The 23240-nt window shown below is 35.7% G+C and overlaps 2 protein-coding genes across 11 annotated transcripts in view; one reads left to right on the forward strand and one right to left on the reverse strand.

The window, feature by feature from the left end:
• The window catches only part of p120ctn (adherens junction protein p120), a 360526-nt gene that overhangs the window by 97288 nt on the left and 239998 nt on the right, over nucleotides 1-23240 (reverse strand). For all 10 annotated transcript variants that reach the window (XM_081761305.1, XM_081761309.1, XM_081761302.1 and 7 more), the window contains one exon: nucleotides 18722-18946. In XM_081761305.1, coding sequence (XP_081617431.1) covers nucleotides 18722-18946 — 225 coding nt within the window. The remainder of the gene's footprint in view (nucleotides 1-18721; nucleotides 18947-23240) is intronic.
• On the forward strand, nucleotides 1134-17566 carry LOC145687843 (uncharacterized). Its single transcript, XM_081761311.1, has 6 exons — nucleotides 1134-1227; nucleotides 6998-7071; nucleotides 8231-8314; nucleotides 10722-10839; nucleotides 14154-14295; nucleotides 16017-17566. The coding sequence occupies exons 2-6, from the start codon at nucleotides 7006-7008 to the stop codon at nucleotides 17185-17187; spliced, it is 1581 nt and encodes a 526-aa protein (XP_081617437.1). The 5' UTR covers nucleotides 1134-1227; nucleotides 6998-7005; the 3' UTR covers nucleotides 17188-17566.

Below are 23240 nucleotides of genomic sequence, written 5' to 3' on the forward strand. Positions count from 1 at the left end.
CTCCTATACGCCGCGCCGCTTGGGTGATTTTCCATAAACAAATAATATACATTTCTCCTGTCGCGTTTGTTTGATAGATGTGTATGCAGTTACATACATGTGACATAGAAATCAAAATTAAATGTCCATGCCACGTGCATGCAAAACCAGTCTAGAAAAAATCGATCTAAGTATTTAATGAATTGGTAGATGTACTGTATGGCTTTTTATCTGCGATGTTGCCACATAGTGCAATTCGCGTCTCCAGGTGAGGACCCGAAAGCTATATAATTATTTATCGCTCTATTTTGACTTGTAGAATAGTGTTCTGTAGTCCGTAGGCGCCATTTTTAGAACACCCTATTTTATATATATATATATATATAATTTCAAAACAACATCGACAACGTTTGGGAGGTCATTTCTGACACCAAGGTAAGACAAAATGTATAGACCAACCTGGGTGCACAAACGCTTCCTTTCGGAGTTATAGGCTGCCGAAAACATTAAAAGTAATAGAAAGAACTTTAAAGGTCTATAGCTCCAATAATATGAGACATACCGTAGTCGGGTCAAGACTTTATTTAGAAACTAGTATGTACCCTATCCAAATATCCATGTTTCAGAATCCTGCGGCACTTCCGCAATAATTTTTATATAGTTGGTGAGTACTTCAAATTCTATGCCTGTAGCCAAACAGCCCCTACAAAAACTGTTGCATGAGTACCTTAGGATTTTGAAACTTGTATTTTTGGATAGGGCATATATTAATTCCTAAGTGAAGTCTTGACCCGACTACGGTAGGTCCCATAGTTTTGGAGCTATGAACCTTTAAAATTCATTTTTTCATGTTTTCGGCAGCCTATAATTCCGAAAGGAAGCATTTGTGCACCCAGGTTGGTCTATACTTTTTGTCTTATCTTGATGTCAGGAATCGACTCCCAAACCTTGTCGGCGTTGTTTTGAAACACCCTACATTGCATATATAAAATAAATTTAACATTTAAAAATACCATAATCCAACCCCCTGCGCAGAAAACAAATAATGAAATCTGAATGTTGAAGTTTTCCTTCAATTTAAGAACAATAACAAGGGAGTAAATAAAATAGTTCATATTTCCCTCTAAGTAAAGGCGTACACAAAATGGCGTCGACTTCACGCCTGAGTACCTACGTTATAAGGACCACTTAGTAAATCACATGACCTGCGCGAAGTAGAACTCATCTGAACGGAAGGTGCATCTGAAGGTAAAGCTCTCAACATATTTTATTGCCAATATTGTAAAAGTGTTTCCAATATCTATGTATTTTTATTTCTAATTAACTTGTATTTTAACGCAGCTGCAGAAGATATACCTATTTTATTGCACTGACCAGATCAAACACCTCAAATTGCATTTAAAATGTGTGCATTGGTTTCATACTTTTCTGCAGCATTGTTACTATTTTAATTACATAAAAAATTAACGATCCCTGCTATTAACTACTTATTAATTACGGTCATTTTTGGGTTAGGATTATATTGTCTACTTTTTTTGTTGTTATTTTTGCAACTTTACAAATTTCTGTTCGTTTTAAACTTTGTATCCTTGAATGACCTTGAGCGCCATGACGGTATGCAAATCGAAGTTATCAGGTATTCAGAATTGCAGTTTCCTTGTTAACAACAGTCAATCAAGTATGTCTTTTATGCTATCATTAATTTTCTGTTAGTACCACCGTACTGTTCATAATTTTAATTTCTCAAAATTCGCAACTGACTTTAGTTCTTGTTTATTCTTGCACCTAAGAATGTCCTGGGGCATTATTAGAGACGATGGGCCTTACGCCGCGTCGTTTTGACGTATGATAAGCGTCATACTAAAGGCCCGACTACTACAAGAAACGTATGTTAGTCAAATTCTTCAGTATGGCACTAATTATGCATCAGAACGACTCTGCATAAGGCCCGATGTAACTATTTGGTTTCCATTTCGTCATATCCACCACCATACTGTTGTCTTACTGAACAATTTTCTAATTCTCATATAACACTGTTCCCGTTTATGGGTTAAGTTCCAAAGTTGGGCATCTGTTTCCAGCAAAATTTTTAAAATTTACAGGAAAGATATCGGTAATTTGATCGTTTGTGTGCTTGATAATATATAAGGGTCTCGAAAAATCGGTTTATGTATTATATATAAGCGGTTATAAACGTGGGACCATACGGCGAGCGGAGGGAACTACTTGGCGCAAGGTAACCAAACAGTTGCATTGTGGGAAAGTAACGAGCATTTATGTTATCAACATGGCAAATGTGCAAGGGCAATGAACAGACAGTTTTAACATTTGTGAAGCAATACGTTGATAACGAGCAAAATTTTTTAAAAGTTTGTGAAGAGCACGGATTAATGAACCTAATAACAAATTGCAGAAAATGAGGAAAGGATATAACAGGGAAAAAACGTGGCGAAAGCGGATGCCCAACTTCGGAATAAATGCCCTGTTTATTTTTTAAAGTTTATATATACCTACAAGATATTATGTCAGAATTCAAAGAACTTCTAAGTGATAACATTGTTACATTCCGAATGAAGGATTTAACTGAACGGAAGTTTTTTTTTTTTCAACGTCGTGCATTTTTTTTCCACACTCGTAACAGTGATTCGAAAGAAAAAGTTTTAATGTTTATTTATCTACTTGATTTCTACCCGAAAATTTCCGATATGCATCTCTGTGGCATGTAAACTCGACTTTCTTCAGCAGAAAGTAGAAGAGAAAAAAGAAATCTCACCTTTAAGTCACAAAAAGTGTTCGTTCGCAGATATATTAAAAAGTTGACATGACGAAAGGTATTTCGCAGGGGTGCCCACAAAGAGGGGCTATGACGCAAACTGCGTCATTGAAATATTTTTTTGGGGGGGGGGGGTTAAAATCTATATAAATATGTTTGAGGGGATGTAAAAATTAATCGAAAAGATTTTTTTTCATGGAAGAACACCTACGGATAGACAATTGAGGGGGGATGCGTCATGGACATGAGGGGGGTTGGCACCACTATTTCGCATTGAATTTTCCGATATATCAAGATCGGAAAGAACAACTAGTAGTTGACAGTCTAATAATGCATATAGGAAATCACAAGATGAGTACTAGACACGTTCATGAGCATGTGAAAAAGTCCTTTAATACAATAAGCTCATAAACATGGTTTTAGGGTTATTAATTGTGATCTAGAAGTATTACAGAGATAATACGTTTTGGTCTTATGCTGCTTAATGCAATTTAAGTATAAGTGTACCTATATATGCTAAGTACCCCCCTCCTGCCGTAAACGTAACTCTACGAGTTTAAGGGTCTCCACTACAGCGAAATTAAACTACGCTAATTTTAGAGTTTTTCTGTAATATCTTCAAAACAAATAAAAATATTCAAAAAGGAGAAACATAGTGAACTATACAATACGATTTTACATGTGATACCGTTATCACAACTCATGTATCCGCTTTCGATTTGCAATTGTAGATACATTTAGCATTTTTTGCGGGTTCTGTAAATAGCGGCATACCAAAAGCAGATAGATGAATTGTTTTAAAGGTAGCACATGCAAAATCGTATTGTCTAGTTCACTACGTTTCTGCTTTTCGAATATTTGTATTTGTTTTGAAGATATTACAGAAAAACTCTCAAATTAGCGGTAGTTTAATTTCGCTGTATTGAAGACCCTTAAGTACAAAACCTTGCAACATAAGATTGTAATAGATCAGTAGCATTTACACATGAAAATAATTGAATATACCATAAAATTACTGTAGGTAGACAACAACGGATGAACAACAGCATTCTTCAACAAATTTCTTAAGTATAGAATACGAAATATACACTTTTTTTTTATTTATTAAGAATAAGTTGACACGTGCTCAAGCATTTTTGAAAATTCCGTTTTCAAGAGAGAAGAAGGGGGGGGGGGTCAATTTTCATAATTTTCTCTCTACATTCAAATCAACGTAGTCTCACAACCGTTTCAAATGAATTTTGAAATATAGTTAGGAATTGACTTAATGCAGATTTTTACTATCTCACTTTTAATAAAATTCGCATACTAAGGAGATGAAGAAGTTAAAACATTTCTTATAAACATATTGCAACGTCGAACACTTTATGTAGTTGCTTTTCAAGCGAATATTTAACTTTATCCACAATATATTGACAAATTTATTACATAAAAATACATAATAGTTTTTTTTTTAATTTTGAGTTTAGCGTCCCTCTCAGCACGCTATATATATGAGACATGGGCCTATAATTGAACGTGGATCCGAACTAAATGCGCTCTAGCAAGGAATCGAATTCCTGTCTCCCGCTAACCACATAGCCACGAAGGAGCTGGGTTGCAAAACTTGTCCTACTTTTGTTCTTAATCATTAATTAGCACACGCACTGAGTTTTTCCATCTATGAAGTTTAAATAATGGAAAATTCGACCACATGACTACAATCAACTTATCATTATTGTTTAGGCATATAAATATTTCATAAACCTAAATATACCCGACTAACTAACTATGGCCTATGGAACCCGAAGGTTCAATGCTGCGTTCACGGAAGCTTTATATAGACTTTTATCCTCAGCCAATTGGATCCAGTTTCTACTTTGTATGTGTTTCTCTATTTCTGCGAGATCCATCTTAATATCCTCCTACCATCTGCGCCTAGGTCTTCCTAATGAACGATTTCCGATTGGACTTCCAGTTAAAACTTTTAAAGCGTTCCAACTTTCTTTCATTCTGGCTACATGACTTGCCCACCTGAGCCTCCTACACTTAATAGCTCTAACAATGGTAAACAGTATAAATTGTGCAGTTCCTAATTATGAAGTTTCCGCTATTTTCCATTCCCGTTTCTCTTGAGTCCGAATATTTGCCTCAGGATTCTATTCTCAAATACTTAATACTTCCAGTTTCTGTCCTTCCCTCAGAGTAAGTGACTATGTTTTACAACCATACAGCACAACAGCCATGATTACCGTTTTATATTTTTTAACCTTTAAATTCCTTGACAGAATTCGCGAAGACAAAATATTTTGAACTGAATAATAACACGAATTCCCTCCTTTCAGTTTTTTTTTTTATATGGTTTTGGTATGTTAATATTGGTCTTAGATATTTGAAAGTATCTACATTTGTCGAAATATTTTAATTATTTGATATTTTGACGTATTCATAATTTACAGCTTTACGATCCCGACGATTTTATATGTATTTAGTTTTCCCTATATTTACTTCTAAACCCATATCCTTCGAAGCGTTTAATACACCCTCTAATTTTTTCTATTTTTCTCATATCATCCCCTATTCAATTTACATCATCACCATATCCCATAAGCGGGTGAATACCATTCAACTCCAAACCCTGGTTTCTATCTTTGATTCCCCTTATGGCATAATCCAGGACAAAGTTGAATAATAATGGCGACAATGTACTCCCTTGTTTCTGGGTATTCTCGATGTGAATGCTCGTGAACAATTATTTTCCTACTCGGATTTGAGATTCACTTAAACACAGCTTAATTAATTTAACCAGCTCTTTCGGTATTTCAAATTCTGTAAGAATGTTGCACAATATTTCCCTTCTAACCAAGTATAAATATGCTACATTGACTTGATCCCTAGTCTTCCGTTGCAAGCGCTGCTATCGGGCTGAAGGAATTCCACTCGCTTTCTCTCGCTTAGCAACAGCTGAACCATTATTGGCTCAACGCGTGGGTGTGTGAGGGTGTGAGCGTTAGTTCGCATTTTTGCCACGGGTCAAGACATTTTGGCAGCACAATAGTAGGTCTTTCAAGAATCAATAAATAATTGATGTACTGAGGAATTGTATTCCCATTTCTTTTCGAGTATTTGTTGAATGGTAAATATCTGAGGGATAGTTGATCGATTTAATCTAAATCCGCACTAGTCATCTCCAATAATTTTATTTGCGTACGAGGTAATCTTGCTAATATAATGTTTGAGAGGATTTTGTAGGATGCTGACAGAAAAAGAGATGTCCCGATAATTATTACAGTCAGTTTCGTCGCTTTTCTTGTGAATTGGGACAATGATTATTTCTTTCCATTCTTGAGGCAATTCCTCCTTGTTCCAGACAAGAATGATGAGTTTATGTATCTTGTTCCACAATTTTTCCTCTCCAGCTAAAATTAACTCAGCCATAACCTCGTCTACACCTGGGGATTTGTGTTTCTTTAATTTATGGCAATTTCTACAGCTATTCGGTTAGGCTCTGAAACATGCGGTTCAGCAGTGTGCATTTCACTTTCTCCTCGAACATTGGTTTTGGTGCGCATTAAAATAATTGTCAAATATATCTTTCCAACTATTCAAAATGCTATCTGTATCAGTAAGAACTCTTTAATATAAAAGCGGGAGGTTGATAGCCTTTCTAAAACTTTTTTCTTACAGGATGAGGTTGTTAACCTCATGCCAAAACCCTAACCGAAGACATAAATAAGTTTTGGTTTTGAGAAAGCAGTAACAGTAATATGCAGATAGACCGGTCAGCCTAGTAAATTTAACCAACATTATCATGAAGCCAGATTCGAACAAGATATGTTTATTTTAAATAATATATTTTTAATATTTTTCATTTCTATATTTTAAGCCACTTTCTGCAAATTCACGTGTTGAAAATATGGTAGGCACTGTACATATGCAATAATACTAATGCAATTTGAAAAATTCTTGAAGAATTGTATATTTTAAGTCGGGGATGCAAATAACCAATCGCCCGCTCGCCCGAGGCGAGTGGTTCATCGCTGCGGGCGTGTATTTAATATCATATTGAAGGTAAGTAAATGATTTCTATTGTGGAATGTGCGCTAGTGGCTTTTTTTTTTTGGGGGGGGGGCGGCTAGTAAAATTTTGTTGCTTATTTGCATCCTTGTTTTAAGTGATTAAGTTCTTATATGTTACCATACGACAAGCTGATTGTGGAAATATATGAACATATGGTTAAATTTCTAATTATCTCTCTATATGCAGCTTCCAAAATGGCGAGATTGCTTAAGGTTCGCTTGTTTCATGAATGGAAAGAATTGGTGGAGAACCCACCTGAGGCAAGTATTTTTGTTTTCATAATACTTGTGTTTCATACTCAAATAAGAATATACTTACACAGCTGATTAAGATCCGAAAATAGTGTTAGAAGTGACAACTGTTTTTCTAGGCAACCACAAATCTAAAAGCAGTATCTGCTTGACTTACCTAAATTCATCAAATAACTGTAACGTTAGCTTAACTAAGTAACAAACAAAATTTATATTTACTTGCGAATGGTTACCTCTAGTTTTCCTTCTCACATTAACTGATATTTAATGATATATGAATTTTTAATGATCGTTGTTTAAACAAACTAGTATATATTACAATGAAACGCAAAATTCAATTATTTTCGTTTTTAAAAGTGGTCAAATAGTAATTAGTATCACTCTACAGGAACATTGAAAATTACTTTTTTTTTTTTTAATCACAATTTCTGAGAATCCTGTCCATTTATCTTCACATAAATATTTTTCGTTTTTATTCTAGAAATGTATCACAGAAAGAGTTTTGAAAATTCAGAGGGGGGCTGGATATATTATTAGTTTTGGGCCGTGTAGTATAGGTGAAACATAATGAGGAGTATAACTCTTGGTTGAGAATAATCGTAAAGTTTGGTTTATGTGCAAATTAATATTAAGACAGTAAAAATAACATATGTCAGAAGAGGTCTACCAATTGGAAAGTATTCATCTTATGATCTAAAGGTTCAATTTCGGTAAAACTTTTGTGTGAAATATGGAATTTCATGATGTTTTTGTTTTATTATTATTATTATATTTACTCTCTTATTTGGTTTGAATGTAGACTTATACTTTGATAAGTTTTGTGTAGACAAGATAACTTATTTAAAGGAACTTATCCATTTTTATACAATAAAACGAAAGCTGAAAAAATGCTTTATTTCTTGTGCGTGGAGGAGCTGTCCTTAATAAACTTACATCATAAAAATGCCGAATTGAACCAAAATTTTATTTCTATTTTGTTTATTTATTTTTGTATTAGTATTTAACGAGTAGCAGCCATATTTTAATAAATAGTAAATACAATCTGATTCATGGTCTTCAGAAAGCTGTCAACAAATCACCAAATTATAATGCTGAGCATGTAATATCTAAAGCTAATTAATTATCAGTAATTACTCGACAGTTTACTGTAATAATCATAACTTTGCAGGGTTTCGTTGCAAGACCCTTAAAGGATGATAATGGATCGTATGTTCTAACATCATGGGAGGCCTTCATTCACCCTAAAAAAGGAGTAAGTAAGAAATTTCAAGTATTTACTCAGTAAATGTGTAAAATGTAGTGGGGGAGAGACAACTATGTCGGTATAACTGACTATACTAGATACTGAAAGCAACAATTTTGTACGATGCGGAAACACATTACTAAAACATAATTCTAGTAGTATTCCTGGCGTGCTCCTTTGTAAACCCTGGATACCTCACGCCTACCTTTTCCTGCCTTTCACAACAACAACAAAATGTTAAGCAAGTAGCATCTGAAAAGCTTAAGTGTACATGGTCGTTACAAGTAGCGTTGTATTTAGAATTTCACAGTTTTTCTGCCAGTAGATTGCGTCTCTTGTTCACTCCTTATGCCTCCCCCCTCCTAGTTTTCAGGTTGAAAACCCAGTAATTGAAAACCATTATAAAAACCGTAGAGAAAATATTTTAAATGTTTTGGGTTAAAATATTTACGTTCGCTTTTATCCTAACATAGAAACAACAGATGTCCAAAGATCAGTTCCTTATTTTAAAATCTGGCTTTTCATCCGTTTGGTTAAGGGAATTAACAACAGTGTGTTAAGGAAAGCAATAACAATATAACAGAGGTCACATTTCAGACGAGAACACAGGAAACTAAGAAAGTATAATGCAACTAGATACTATGTACTTATAATAATAATAATGGACAATAACGGTGCATTTTTTTTTTTTTTGAAATGATAAGAAAATGTTGTAATGCAATATAACAGAAATTACTGGCTAACATACCCAAAGTAACCGCAATTTTTAAAAGTAATTCACAAATACGTTAACTTTTGAATTACAGAGAATATGGTTGATAATAGACAACGCAAAACCACGCTCAGGAATTCTATCATTCTACTTAGAGATGCCTGTAATTCCTGAATTTTCTTTAAGCTTCCAAGCTTTCGACTCTCCTCTGGAGTCTTGGTCACGGAGGTTCAAAACAGGAAGAAAACAGAACAGAAACATCAAATAATAAAAACGGAACGGACTTACCCAAAGGGAAGAGCTGTATTGTACGGAATCATCATGTGTACAACTGAATTTGCATCATCTTCACCTAGAGATTACTGACGCACTTGACAACATGTTTCTGTAACAGCACAGCTCTTCCTTTGTTAAGTCCTTGCATTTTTATTCCTTGATGTTACCATTCTTTTTCTTCCTATTTCTAACCTCTTTGACCAGTACTCCAAGGGTGAGTCGAAAGCTTGGAAGTTTAAAGAAAATTCAGGAATTACAAGAATCTGCAAGTAGAATGATAATCGATAATAGTAACTAATTTACAATACAATGCTTCGACAATTATTTCAGGGAAACCACAGATCTTAAAGTCAGGAAATTGGAATTTAGTGAAGTTAAAGACAACTTAAAAAAGCGTAATTGTCTTGGAATGGACTGGATGCGAATGCTGGTTATTAATCACACGAATGGGCACTAAGTTTTCGTACTCAAAATTCTGAAGAATATGTTCAGAGCGAATGCGTTTCGTGTTGAGAATGCGGAACAAAACTTAACTCCACAAAATACACTATTTACTGTTTATTTTTTACTTCCAAATAATAATAAATAAAACCATGTGTAATTGAAGAACAATGATTTGCTGGTGAGTTGACACATGGAGGGAAAATATATGTGTCTTCGAAGGCACTACCAGTTTTCTGCTGCATGTTTTTCCACGGGTACTAATAACAACACGCATCGAAATTACGGTGTATATTTTGTCCCTTGCTCTGTAAGCGTGAGCGAGAAGCATCATTAGCCAATCATAGCCTGAACAACGGAACCATACAAATAAGTATTTATTGCTGTTTGCAAGAAAGAACAAAAAGGGGGTAGTTACCGAATAATTCGATCAAGAGATGTGGGTAAGAATGTCATTGGCATAGGACATAAGTGTTTGTTAGAAAGTATTTGAGTAGGCTGACACGGAAGATTTTGTTTCTGCGTTTCTTTAAAAAGCACAGTTATATAAAAATTCACGGAGTTGTAAGTCTGATAATAGACAACCCCTCCCATAAACAACAATTAAAACTTACCATTTGTCGTAAGATGACCATCCAAGGCTGGGATTGAATGTATCAGCAAAAATTTATTTCATAACTTTATTTAAATTTAAAAGTAAGCAAGCAAGCACGCACGCACACGCGCGCACACACACACACACACACACACACACACAAAAAAAAAAAAAAGACGCCAAGCTTAGGTTGTTCAATAGTCATCGAAAATTTTCTCAAGATATTTAGAACTTAGGCAAAGTAAATAAAATTATATAAGGGCTTTTGAAGATATTATTCATTTTATAAATATTAGACACTTGCAACTTTCTCAGTGAAAAAAGTACATTTTTGTAAGAATGAAATGAATATGCTATTCATATTTTAACACCTAAAAATTTGTTTGTTACAGTCACCTTGGGAAGGTGGTATATACAAATTGCTCTTCACTTTTGCGGAACACTACCCGTTTGTGCCTCCTGTTGCCGTCTTTGATCCCCCAATTTGGCATCCAAATGTGACATTTACAGGTAAGTTAACTGGAAAAAATACTGTTATGTGGCGGTATTTCAATAAATTCATTACAGCAGTCACATGTAACGTTTCTTTTTGTATCACTGATTTTGATTTTTCAAGTTTAATGTTTGAGATGCTTACGGGAACATTCCTTGCTATTTATAAGAACTACATGATATTCAAAAAGAGAACAATGACAATAACACTATAAAATTACTTTCAAAATCAGTTAAACTGTTGATAGCAACTCAACTTTCCTCGGAACGTCCTCTGCCTTCAAGATCTCCAAAACCATGCTACTTTCCTCTAGGACATTGCATTTGACCTGCTGTGCTCTCTGCTGAGAATTGAAAAACAGAATTGGTTTTCTTCAAGGTTAAGTAGTGGTGTTCAATTGAATTGCTTTGACTCCCAAGGGATTTGGGGCGCAAATGTATTCTTGATCTCTAACTTTCTTTCCAAAATTTAATGCTGTTAGTGTACTAGACGCCGTCAGAAATTATAAAAGAAAAATTTTGAATTACTTTGATGATTATTATATATAATACTAGCTGAACCTGCACTATCTACTCAATGCAGCGTTTTGTTATGCCCATTAATCTCCTTCCCACTGTACATGTCTCCTTACTCACACAAGTAAAGGATAGGAGACTCACAAAGGGAGTGAATTGCTATGTATAAATGTTGGAGTGAGTTTGTATGAAATTTCTAGAAGTAACACGATATCAAGTGGAAATACTTTTTCTAATAAATTCATATCCGTCCGAGTACACCTCATTGCGTCTCTTGAGGCCTTTGAAGTTGCCAGCACGCAATAGGTTTTGCCATTCCGATTTAGGCAAAGCGCCTGCAAAGTCCGTCAACCTGCCATACGTAACTTCTCCACTGGTTGCCTAGCACCGTAGTTTTGGCGTGCAACAATGTTAATCTTATAGGCTCAAAACCGCCCCTACAATGTTGAATAGAACAATAACGACACAGTTTTCGAAAATTTGAATACGAACTGGACAATCTTCACACAATTTAAAATTGACCTGTGTAAACGGCACGTTTGTACCACTTGTGGTTTCCGAGATCTCATTGTCGAAAGTATTGAAGACAAACATATACACCTAGCATTTTAATATATAGACTAGCTGAAACTGCGCTCTCTACACAGCGCATCATTCACATATGAGCATGAATCGCCTTCTCATTCCTAACAACATCTGTACATGTCCCTTTACAGACACAAGTGAAAGACGTCTTAATGAAAATCGGTAAGAGATACCGTAAAGGGAAGATTTTTTTTTCGATTCCTTTTTCAATATCTCGCACCGTTTGCAAGATTTAAGCCTACTTCAAGTTGTAGTTTTTAATTCATGTATGATCAGTGTTTCCTTTCTTCTTGCATGCAGATGTAATAAGCAAATACATTACACATACAATTAATTATAATGTCAGTAATATATGATGTTCATTGGGAAAAACACTCCAAACACTAAAGATTCAACTTAGACTGGAGAAATTGTTATCCTTCGTCTTCATTATAGTTTGGCCATGAAAGAAACGCCTAAGTTATGCAACCCCTGTATGTAATTATGTGGGGTTGGAATGTATAATGCGTAAGATATGATACCTTATTTTTATTTTCTTTTTTTTTAATTTCAACACTTCCAGTGTACCCGTAAGAATGTAATAAAGAAATAATGGCCATGTTTTTTAAATATTCAATTAGTACTGGACAATCTACGCAAAATTTGCAATCGATCAGTGGAAACGTCATCTTTCTAGAGTCTGTAGTTTCCGAGATCTCATTGTCGAAAGGATTGACCACAAACATATAAATGTCCACAAACGTATAGTTTAAAAGAACTCCAAAGATGGCAGCACAATTCATTTGCATATATTTTGGAGAAGGCTTATTAAAATACAAAGGCTTTCAACGATAATTTTCGAAAATAAACTTTAAAGATCTATTTAATAAATAATTTATTTAAGGTACACATACTTTAAGATATTTGTGTTTGTTAAACGTGAATAACAAATAACCGTAAATCAAAGGTTTGAAATCAAAAGTTAGAGGTTGGAGCATAGGTGTTTTTATTGCTATTGTAGCATTTTAATAGACAGATTACATGGGTGAATAAAATAGCATGAACAGCCATGAATTACTATCATTATTGCACAGTAAGGATCCTGCAATCCTTATCTGCTCTCAGTTCATTCGTCACTATCGTGGTGCGTCTTTATGTCTGATCTTACGGACTTTCGAAGAGAGCAGATTGCTAGTTTGTTAAGTATGTGGCAAAAGCCACACGTTTCTAAGGATATTACGAGCTACTCAGTCAATGTTGCGCAAGCATATAGCGAGAGAAAATTTCCTCTGCGAAACAATAATAGCGGGCGAAAAACTAAACTCTCTGGTAATGATAGGTCATTAAATCAGATCGTAACTGACTGAAGAACTGCCACCACTGAAGAACACATTGGTGAAAACTCCATATGTATGTTCATAGGTCTGCTATCTCCAAACCCATCACAACATTGGTAAATAGCAAAAAGTTACATTTGTGCAACGAAGATGCATTGTCGTGCAGTGGAAACATGTCATGTGGTCACGTTAATTCATCTTTTATTTCCCACCGTAAGACACATGTACGTCTGGCGAATACTTTCAGAAGCTTACAATCCAGACTATCAGCTTGGACAACTCTCCAGAATGAGGGTTGTTCTATCATCGTGAGGCAGTCATATCCTGGCGTTCTGCAAATCCGATTATAAGCGTGGATAGAACAATGTCTGGTAAGACCGATGAGTCTATGTTGGAGGACACGTCCGTCCTATCGCGTACACACTGTCTCCTGCAAGTGATCCAATCTTATAGAATGGCATGGACTCAAGTTATACATCTTGGAATGTCTAAGTGTGGTTTAAGGACGAACAACAGGAACTAGCACACTCCTCCCGGGATCTACAATCACTGAATCTGATCATAATTGAGCCATTAAAGTATGTTTTGGAAAGCAGAATTCTAGTTTGAATCCGCTAGCATATCTCAAGGAAGTCGAGCAGGTTTTGCATGAAGAGTGGTGCAACACCATATTAAACACAACCCAGCACGTGCCACAGAGAGTGCATTCCTAGCGAACTCAGACTGTATTATTATTTTGTGCCAAACCCCAATCCCTCTCCATATATTATGAAATAGTCTGATATATATACACATCTATTTTCTAGTTATTTAGAAATTGGATTGAAAAGGTCAAAATATTTAGGCCATATTGTCCATATTTGTATTAAATGTCACATGTTTTTGTCAATTAATTGCCGTTCTATTTTTAAACAGGAAAAGTCTGCCTTCACATCCTGCACAACACTATGTGGAAACCAACAATTAAAATTAGAGACATCTTAGAAGGTATCATTGAATTGCTTGACGTTCCTTATGCCATCAGTCCAGCAAATGCGGATGCATTTTTTTTATATTGGTAAGTATGACCTTTTGTCGTTAACTCTGATGTATTGTCAGTAAAACATGTTATTTTTTACTTCCTCCAAGCTGCAAGAGAAGTTGACGATTCTATATTCAGCGTACGATACTATCTGAAAATCAGTCAGTGATTATGATCTGCATGGCATGTTAAAAGTACAAACAATTGCAAATGCTATCTTTGAAATTATGTCTTGTGCAAGTGTTAGACAGGGTTACTAAGGCATGTGATGGTGAACCATTACTTTTTCCTCTGGTTCAAAAGAGTTGCAATTAAGGAGCTGAAAAGAAATAGAATGAGATTTTGGAATAAAGAAAACACATATGCAAGAACTGAGTAACAATGACTTAATTACAAAAAAAAGGAAACATGCTAAGCTATCGTGTAGTTTACTTCCATCTGAAGACGAGGATTTTATGCTAATCATTTTGTAAATGTAACACTTGCTTTTGGCCAAAGTAGTACTAACAAACGTTATTAGGAAAATGCTAATCAAGAAATAAAGGTAAATGGAAAAAACGAAAGAGTAGTATCCCTATTAATGAGTCTCTGATAAAAATATCCTATCACATTTTTTAGTCCGATCGACTTTGCTTTTTGTGAGAACCAGTTTTATGAAATACTAGCGTCAATTGCCGCTTCGATAGGTTAAAATAAGAAAGAAAAAAAAAAAAAAATAGTAATATGTGCCGTTAATCAGTCACTTTTTACTATTCCTGAAGTCGGTCATTTTTATATATCTCCCCCGACTCCCAAGTTAGGGACCTGAACTTGGATTCAAACGGCAAGGGAAGTGTCACTGTTCATTTCAGTGACCTCAAGAAGTATGTATTCGACACTAATATCGGTCATTTTTGAATTTTTGATCGTATATATATAATAATAAAAACTATCCCAGGCCCGAACGTCATCTATGTTGAAAATTTAATCGAGATCGATGGGGTGGTTCAAGTATATATACAGTAGATGAAAACGTGATATTTTGATTTTGTGTAGTAGAGTATATCTAATGTGTTCGCAGAACGATCAATAATTTGAGGGCCCTCCTGGTTACCCATAGACCGAATTATATGATCAACACAAAAACTTTTTAATAACGACCCCCCCCCCCCCCGTATCTAACCTTTGGCGTGGTAGTTTCATAATTTTACAAAGAATAAGAGATTCGTTATCTTGAGGATCAAAACGCACTTACATAGCAAATCTTGAGCCTGTATATCCATAGTTCAAAAGAAAATTGGAAAAATTTTTAAATCTTAAACAATTTCGGAGACCTGGTAAGTGAGTCAGTACGTTTACACTTTTTCTCTAGACACAGATAAGTACGACTCAACCCCAAGACGGAACAAAATTGTATATAATATATGAAAGCACTACACAAACAGTATAATACATATTCTCAGCTAATGCCATTCAACTTTTTCAATGTACGAAAGAGAGTATCGTAATTACCGCGACACTGCTGTAGGTTAAGTGCAAAAAAAATGATATGGTCAGTCAACAGAGATCCTTATTTATCAGTTTGGTCATTAATCCGTTATTAATGTGTAAAATTTGAAAATAAGTTTTTTCTCGAGTTATAAGCGGCGATAATAATAATAAACGGTGTCAAGAAATGTAAGCCTAATATTTTGCTAACATTGTCTTTTTTAACATAATAATTCTGTATGATCATGTAGTACAGAGTGTAAATATAGTGTTTCTCTTTTCCCACCCAGGGAGAACAAGGACGAGTACCTCAAGAGAGCCCGCAGACAGGCTGTTTACTTCAGTACCACACAAATAGAAGAGCAAGAAGTTCCAGATCTTGCTGCGTACGCAAAGACAATCTTCGTAGGCTCGTTACAACAGTATCTGCCAAAAATACGGATACAGACAAGTCAAGCTGCTGAGGGACGCAAATTGGCTACGAACGGAAATAAGAAGAAAGATAAGGCAAAGGGAAAAGAGCAAGATAACGAGAAACATGGTGCAGTGAGCAAAGAGAGAAAAGAAAAGGAGGTGGAGAAGGCAGAAGAGAAACAGGTCACAGAAATGGAAGAAACAGATATAGGGAAGGAACAAAATACAAGAAAGGAAGAAGGGGAAGAGGACAGAAAAGAATCGAGCAAGAAACAAGATATGGAGAAAGAAGAATGTAGTGTACATTACAATGCAGAGGAGGAAGAAGGGATAAACCAACAAGAAAAGGGAAAAACAAGAGAAAATAAACAAGCTACAGATGAAGAAGCAGGAAGAGGTTGCCAAGAACTCCAAGATAAGATTACAACCCATGAAGAACCTTCGCCACAATTGGAAGAAATGGTGGACACAGATTTGGAGGAGCAGGAACAAGACGGAGATGAACCATGGGATGATGATTGGGAAAAGGAACTAGATCTACTAGATTTACTAGATTTAGATGATGCAGAGGAAGGGAAGGATGATTATTATAGACAGGACATCGATGTGGGTGAGACAGCTGATGATTTGGGTGGACATGAGCTAGATATGGGGCAGGTCGTAGGGAAGCAAGAAGTACCAATGAGGGGCGACAAGGAAGGTTGGGAACAGAAACAAGATGTAGGAAAGTTAGGAGAAGAAAAGTGTGAGGAAGGGATACGAGGAGAAGAATGTGAGAATACAGGAGGGGGAAAAGATTGGGAAATCAAGTCCGATATAGGAAAGATAGGAATAAAAGAGTGTGTGGGGAAGACGGGAGAGGAAAAGGACAAGGAACTTGAACAACGTGAAGGGAAGACAAGAGGAGAAAAAGAATGTAAGAAGACAGGAGGGGGTGAGGACTGGGATATCAATAAAGATGATGGAAAGATAAGAGGAGGAAACGACCTCGAGAGGGAAACAAAACAAGTTGAATTGGAAATGGAGCAAGATGTACGTGCGTTGTAAGACGAAGAGGAGTTAGGAGAGTCATCAAATGGGGAACAATATGAATGGAAAGAAGAAGAAGAAGAAGATTCTAAGGAGGAAGAAGAAAAAATAAAATGAAGGAAAGTGTGAGGAGTAAACAAGATATAAAAACGTGAATAGAAACAAGATGTGTCACAGACAAAGTGATAAGTGAAGGAAAAGATAGAAAAGTACAACGCAAGGTAAAACAGCCAGAAAAGAAACTAGTTTCCTAGTGTGAAGTTCCTATTCTTTCTAAGAATATACTTTCGGAATTTGTATTTAAAAAATTGTAGTCTAGGATATCGCTAACTCCTAATTAAGAGTAAACTGTAAAGAAAATTGAAATAAATAAATAAATAAATAACATTTTTTATTATTTTGGTCTCTCATTAGAAGTAAAAGGCAATATGATCAGGAATTTGTGAAGTAAATTCTCAATTTCTAAGTCTATTTGTCACGTAAAGTGGTCAACTGAACTATTTCGATTTTTTTTTCTTTTTTTATCTTTCTTAATGTGTTACAGAAAACTGGATATAAACTGCGTATGCATGTGAAAATTACTGACTACAGGAAACTACTCAAGTGAAGACATTTCTGCACCTAACAGGACAATGAATATACAAGATTTGCACACACTTCATTATCCTCCTATCGAGGTTATTGATAACTACTCTTTAGTTGTCAGCTTCTTTAACCCCTGACTATGATTGAATGGAAAAATAGTTCTTATTTTACTTGTTTAAGACTCCAGCTTTTCTATTTCTTTATTATAGTATACAAATTTCTTATAGCTTTTCATCATCTTACTGGAGAATATTTCTCAATAATACACATATTTTTAACGCTATAACGCTAAAATAGGCAGTAACTTATGAAACATGGCATGTTGGAAACTTTTTTTTTTTTTTTCCGCTTACAGTGGGCTTGGCAACTCATCCTTTAACATCAATAACATGACTGTATCAAACACATATATGAGGCATGGCTACGGAATCCCTTTTTTATCCGTTACTTAAGCGCAAAAGAAGCGAAATGTTAACAATTTTATGACTGGAGAAAGTGGAAGCAAGAACAAAGCACAAAATGAATGTACAGTTATCATCAAAACTGCATACTTTTTCACTGCATGATGTACTTTCTGTCCATAACTTTGGAACGACTTGAATCAACCTGCATATTGTTTTGGTACTGCCTCAGAAAATCGTACTCAAATTAGTTAGTACGTTCCGAAGAAATGGACAAAAGTGAATGTATGGCAGAGATATAGACTTTTACTAACGACTGAATGAACAGAAGAAAGTAGATAGTATTGCCTAAAACGGTTCCTTGGGGCTTACAGTACGAAGTTTCGATAAGACAAGACACCAACCAGTACAGACTGTTTGAACATATCCATGAAAATGTATAGAAAAAAAGGTACCACTGAATTTTATCAGCTGAAAATATTAAGAAAATGCAATTTCCACTAACTCTTAGCATAATAATGAAGTACGAAAGTAAAAAATAATCTCTGCATTCCGTTGATACTCACCGTGTGCATGTGCTTGTTGAGGCGGTGGAGATTCACTCCGTTCGCTTGGGCTGGGTGGTGTCGGAGGTCGTTCCCCATACCCTGGTTGTTCGACGTAGTTGGCTGTTTCCCCATATGGAGGATACCCTCCAGGATATGGTGGTCCTTGGTAAGGGTATTCCCCTGGAGGTGGGTAGTGTTCATAATCCTGATACCCAGGCCGGTAGTGATCTGGATATCGGTGTGCTGAAATTCAAGATATGAGCATTACAATCACTTGCACAGATAAGCGGAAGGTAAAAATGCAGAAAACAAAGAAACCTCTCCTATGGTTCAATGCATTTCTACGAGTTATAAACATATCAATACTAGACGTAAAGGTTATTAAAAAATACAAAAAACATGAAAACAAAAGAAACGAGATGTATGTACGATTAATGCAATCATTTCCAACTGGTCTATGAATGACGCCAGAGTATGAATCTATACCCAGTGCAGCGACAGAGGGAAGCAGAACAAATGGAGAGGAGAGCCGAGGCAGAATGGAGTACAGAAGTGTTAGCAGTGTATGGATCTGAAAAGTTATGTTTCTGGTTTACCTGACACCACTGCCTTTATCAACGCCAAGTTTCTCGTCTGTATATTGGCTGTCTAGTAGAGTAATTGGATGACATTTATTATCTCTCCTAAATCTATTAAGGCTCCGGAGCCGATACTGTGACTTATAGTGAGCCGTTGTGAATGACCTTTCTTGTAAGTATACCCACCGTCGCTGACGTGCCTACTCCCTACAGACGCACCTCCTCGCTAAACGTTAAGCGTCCCTCTGCTGCCTCGACTCGGTTAGATAGCATTCGTGCTTTTCAGTGGGCACCTAGCACAAGCTGGTTCCTATTTCATGCACTGTAGTTTTTACGCCATACACTATTTATACTAATGACTACATTACAGTTACAAGTAATGAACCGTAATCACTACTAAGTAAGCCACAGTCAGTACCAAGTGATTTGGGGGAGAAACTAAATAATACACAGGATAATTTATTGAGAATGAATCAGAAAAAGGTGGCGTTACAGAGGACGGAGTTGCAAATGACACGTTAAACTTGCTTTATTTGTTCCTAATATAGGTACGTATAGAAACAATATTGATATAAGAGCAACATCTGACATGGACTCGAACCTCATCTTTCACTTCACGGAAGATACTCAATCAATTGAGCTACAAGGAGACATGGTGATTCAGTGTTATAGTACTTGTCTGTAGTGTAAAGGAGTCCCTGGTTCGAACCCCAGCCATGCGAGTTTGTGGTGAAGAAGATAGTATTCGTGGGTTTTCTCCAACATTATTATTCCACAAATTATTCCCATCTTCTTTTACGTAAAGGGAATGACCGCGGGACATAAAACAATATATTTAATTTCACTCAAATTAAGGTACAGAGACAAGACCGGTTTCCTGTGTTCTTTGATGCTTTAATTTATTTAGGATCAATTAACCAACTATCTACATTTTTTTGTGCGTGTGTGTGTAAAAAAAATGAAATGAAATCTTTGAGTTTTACGTCCCACGTTATGCCGGTTAGGCTAAAGGAGACAGTGATGATGAGTAATGAATGAAATGGTGGAATGAAGAAAGTGGGAGGAAACGGGAGAACTCCGAGAAAACCCATGCACACGGTGTTTGTCCACCACAAAGTTCACTTAGTGGGGACTGGGATCGAACCCGGGGCCCTAAGCACCAGAGATGAACGCTCTACCACTGAGCCACCGCGGCCCTTGCGTGTGTGTGTGGGGTGGGGGGGTGGGGTGCCAATCCACTATGTTGAGTATGTTGATTGAGCATGTGTTAAACATGCAAAATGAAGCTTGTGGCTTGGGTCTCCCTGAGTCCAGGGATTGTGTTATTTCAGTATTCCATGCCGGACACTCATGACTTACAACTTTGTGATGTACTAATTTCAAGATTCAAAAGTAAATATATAGCAACCTATCGCAATACACTCGGAACGGAATGGAGATTTACTTTTCTAACGGATTTTCTGTACTCTGGCACTTACTGTTTCTTTATTTCATTACAGTACAATAGTTATAATACTACTAAAAAGTCATACAAACTACTAAAACCTTTCAAATATACGAAACTCAAAACTACAACTGCTGGAAAAAATATCCTCAACAAAAATTGCACTTGTTAATTGCATACACACAGTTGCTTGCACAGTCACGTAAAAAACTGGAATCTTTTCATTATAATGAGTTAATTATAACCTTCGAATCTTTTTTCTTTCTAATTTAAAGGGAAAATGATTCTTCTTTCAAATCAAGAAGTTTTTACTTAAATCTCCTGTGTTTTTGATTAAATAAAGAAGTTCTTACTTACAAAGTGGCTAAAGTTCTGGTATAATTACTGGTTACCTGGTTGTGTGTAGACTGTTACACGAAAACTTTTAAGATGGAAAACACGGATTTTTTTTTTTTTTGCCTTTTTTATTTTCTAAATTTTTATCTTATTTGTCGTTCTCAAAGATTTAAAACTTCTCTAACGATTTATTTACTCGAGAACTATTACCCATAAGGCGCTTATTTTATGAGTTAATTAACACCTTTTCGTTTTTTTTTCTTTCTTTTCTTTTTAAGTTCCTAACGAAGATTAAGTAAAATTACATTTTAAGTGCACGTAATACTTCTATTTTTCATCCAGTTCTATTTGGGGGACTCATAACAACATTATATGTATACAAAACTTGACGAATTCTCTTAAATATCAAAATACTTTGTCTACAATCTTATTAGCCTTTTCAGGACCGGTAGGGATTTCAAGAAAATCAGGCCTTTACGTTGGCGGCCCCTTATTTTCACGACACGACTTATTTTCATTTGTTTGTCTTCTCGTATACCTCCTCTCTCCTATCCCTCCTCCTTGTGGTGCTGACGCCACTGTCGTGGGCCCTGCAAATAGGTCTGCTCCTTTGTTCTTTAATTTGCTCCCCCTTTCTATTGTCCTTGGCCTAGGGTATTTCACGCTCCAGATTATTTCATTCCATCTTGTCCTCCACTGGCGTGGCAACGTTGCATTTTCTTTATTATTGGGTGCTATACCAGTGTCGAGCTTAAACGGTTGGTCCGATTACGAAAATTCCACCATTTTAGATTGACAACTCTCACTTGAAAATCAAAATGTTCTTATCATTTTTGCATATCTTCAATAGTTACCGAGTTGGCCTATGGCAAGGGACTTTTGATCCGCTCGGTGTATAACTCTCACCCGTTCTAATTGTCACAGGGACATGAACGATACCTCATTGAAAAGCTTATAGGACACAGATTCCAACAATAACTCCATAAGCTTTACAACAAGGTATCGTTCATTTCCCTGTGACAATTAGAACGGGTAATAGGGCCGCCAACGTAAAGGCCTGATTTTCTTGAAATCCCTGCCGGTCCTGAAAAGGCTAATAAGATTGTTTACCACAGCGTGCAATAGACCGTACTTCCTTTACAAGTATATAAATAACCTGAAAGACAGAATCCAGATTTTAAATGATTCATTATATAAAGACAAATAACTCGGCGCTAATTATTTCATATTACACTGCCAAAATTTTCTACAGATACTCTAAATGGAAAGTTCTTATTACTCCATAATCTTGCACTAAAATTCTTGATATTTCGGATCTAAAAGTGGTAATTCCTCGAAAGGACAGAATTGAGGTAAAAGGGAAATAAACAATTACAAATGCAATTACAACGTAGAAGTCATTGCATTTTACCAATTCACTATACACAAGTATTCTTTACAGTGACTACTTCGCTGTGTGTTTGAAATGGGCCACATCGGCGTGTGAGAAGATACCTTTTTTTATTTCCTTTGTCATTCATCAACCAAGCTGAATAAATACCAACATTATCCCGTCATTTATTCAAATAATCAACACGGTAGTTTTTTTTTTTTTTTTATTCGAATGTTTCTGTGTTATCTATTTTAAGTAAAGTTCTACTTATTAACGCGTGTCCCGAAAGAGAATTTCCCCTTTTACCCGTCTTTGATGTCTTCTTTCAGGATGAACACTATATTCGTATTCCCACTATTTTCACATATGAATTTCACTTCGCACACTTCGCAAATGGTATTTCGTATAACATTTGTTAAACCACATTTTGTAGGCGTTAAATGTTTCTCAACATTCTTCCTCGATTTACAGGCATAATCAACAACCTTTTAACTGATTTATTATTTTATAAAGGCTAGGCAGTTATTAATTTTTTTTTTTTTACTAATTTTTCTTAAGTTCTAATTTTATATGCTAAGAGTTACTGTTTCCTCCTCATATACGTATGACGGATGATTATATTAAAAAGCAATATTGAATTTGTTGTCTTTCTTGTAATATAAACAGCCCCAAAATACGAGGGTGATTCAGAAAGTAATGCCTCCAAGCCCTACTCGGCCAATACTACTGCAAACATTCTGAACTGTTTGCAATTAAAGCACTGATGTTTAAACTATAGAATGTCAATTGTTTCACCTTCCTATCTCT

The sequence above is a fragment of the Thermobia domestica genome, chromosome 6, assembly GCF_964235325.1.
Source record: "Thermobia domestica chromosome 6, izTheDome1.hap1.1, whole genome shotgun sequence".
Classification (NCBI taxonomy): Eukaryota; Metazoa; Arthropoda; class Insecta; order Zygentoma; family Lepismatidae; genus Thermobia; species Thermobia domestica.

Bases quoted from the DNA above. Each gene is read 5' to 3' on its own strand.
- LOC145687843 (XM_081761311.1), top strand. From the start codon at position 7,006: ATGGCGAGATTGCTTAAGGTTCGCTTGTTTCATGAATGGAAAGAATTG. The intron at 7,072-8,230 runs GCAAGTATTTTT...ATAACTTTGCAG, and splicing joins TGGTGGAGAACCCACCTGAG to GGTTTCGTTGCAAGACCCTT. The intron at 10,840-14,153 runs GTAAGTTAACTG...ATTTTTAAACAG, and splicing joins TCCAAATGTGACATTTACAG to GAAAAGTCTGCCTTCACATC.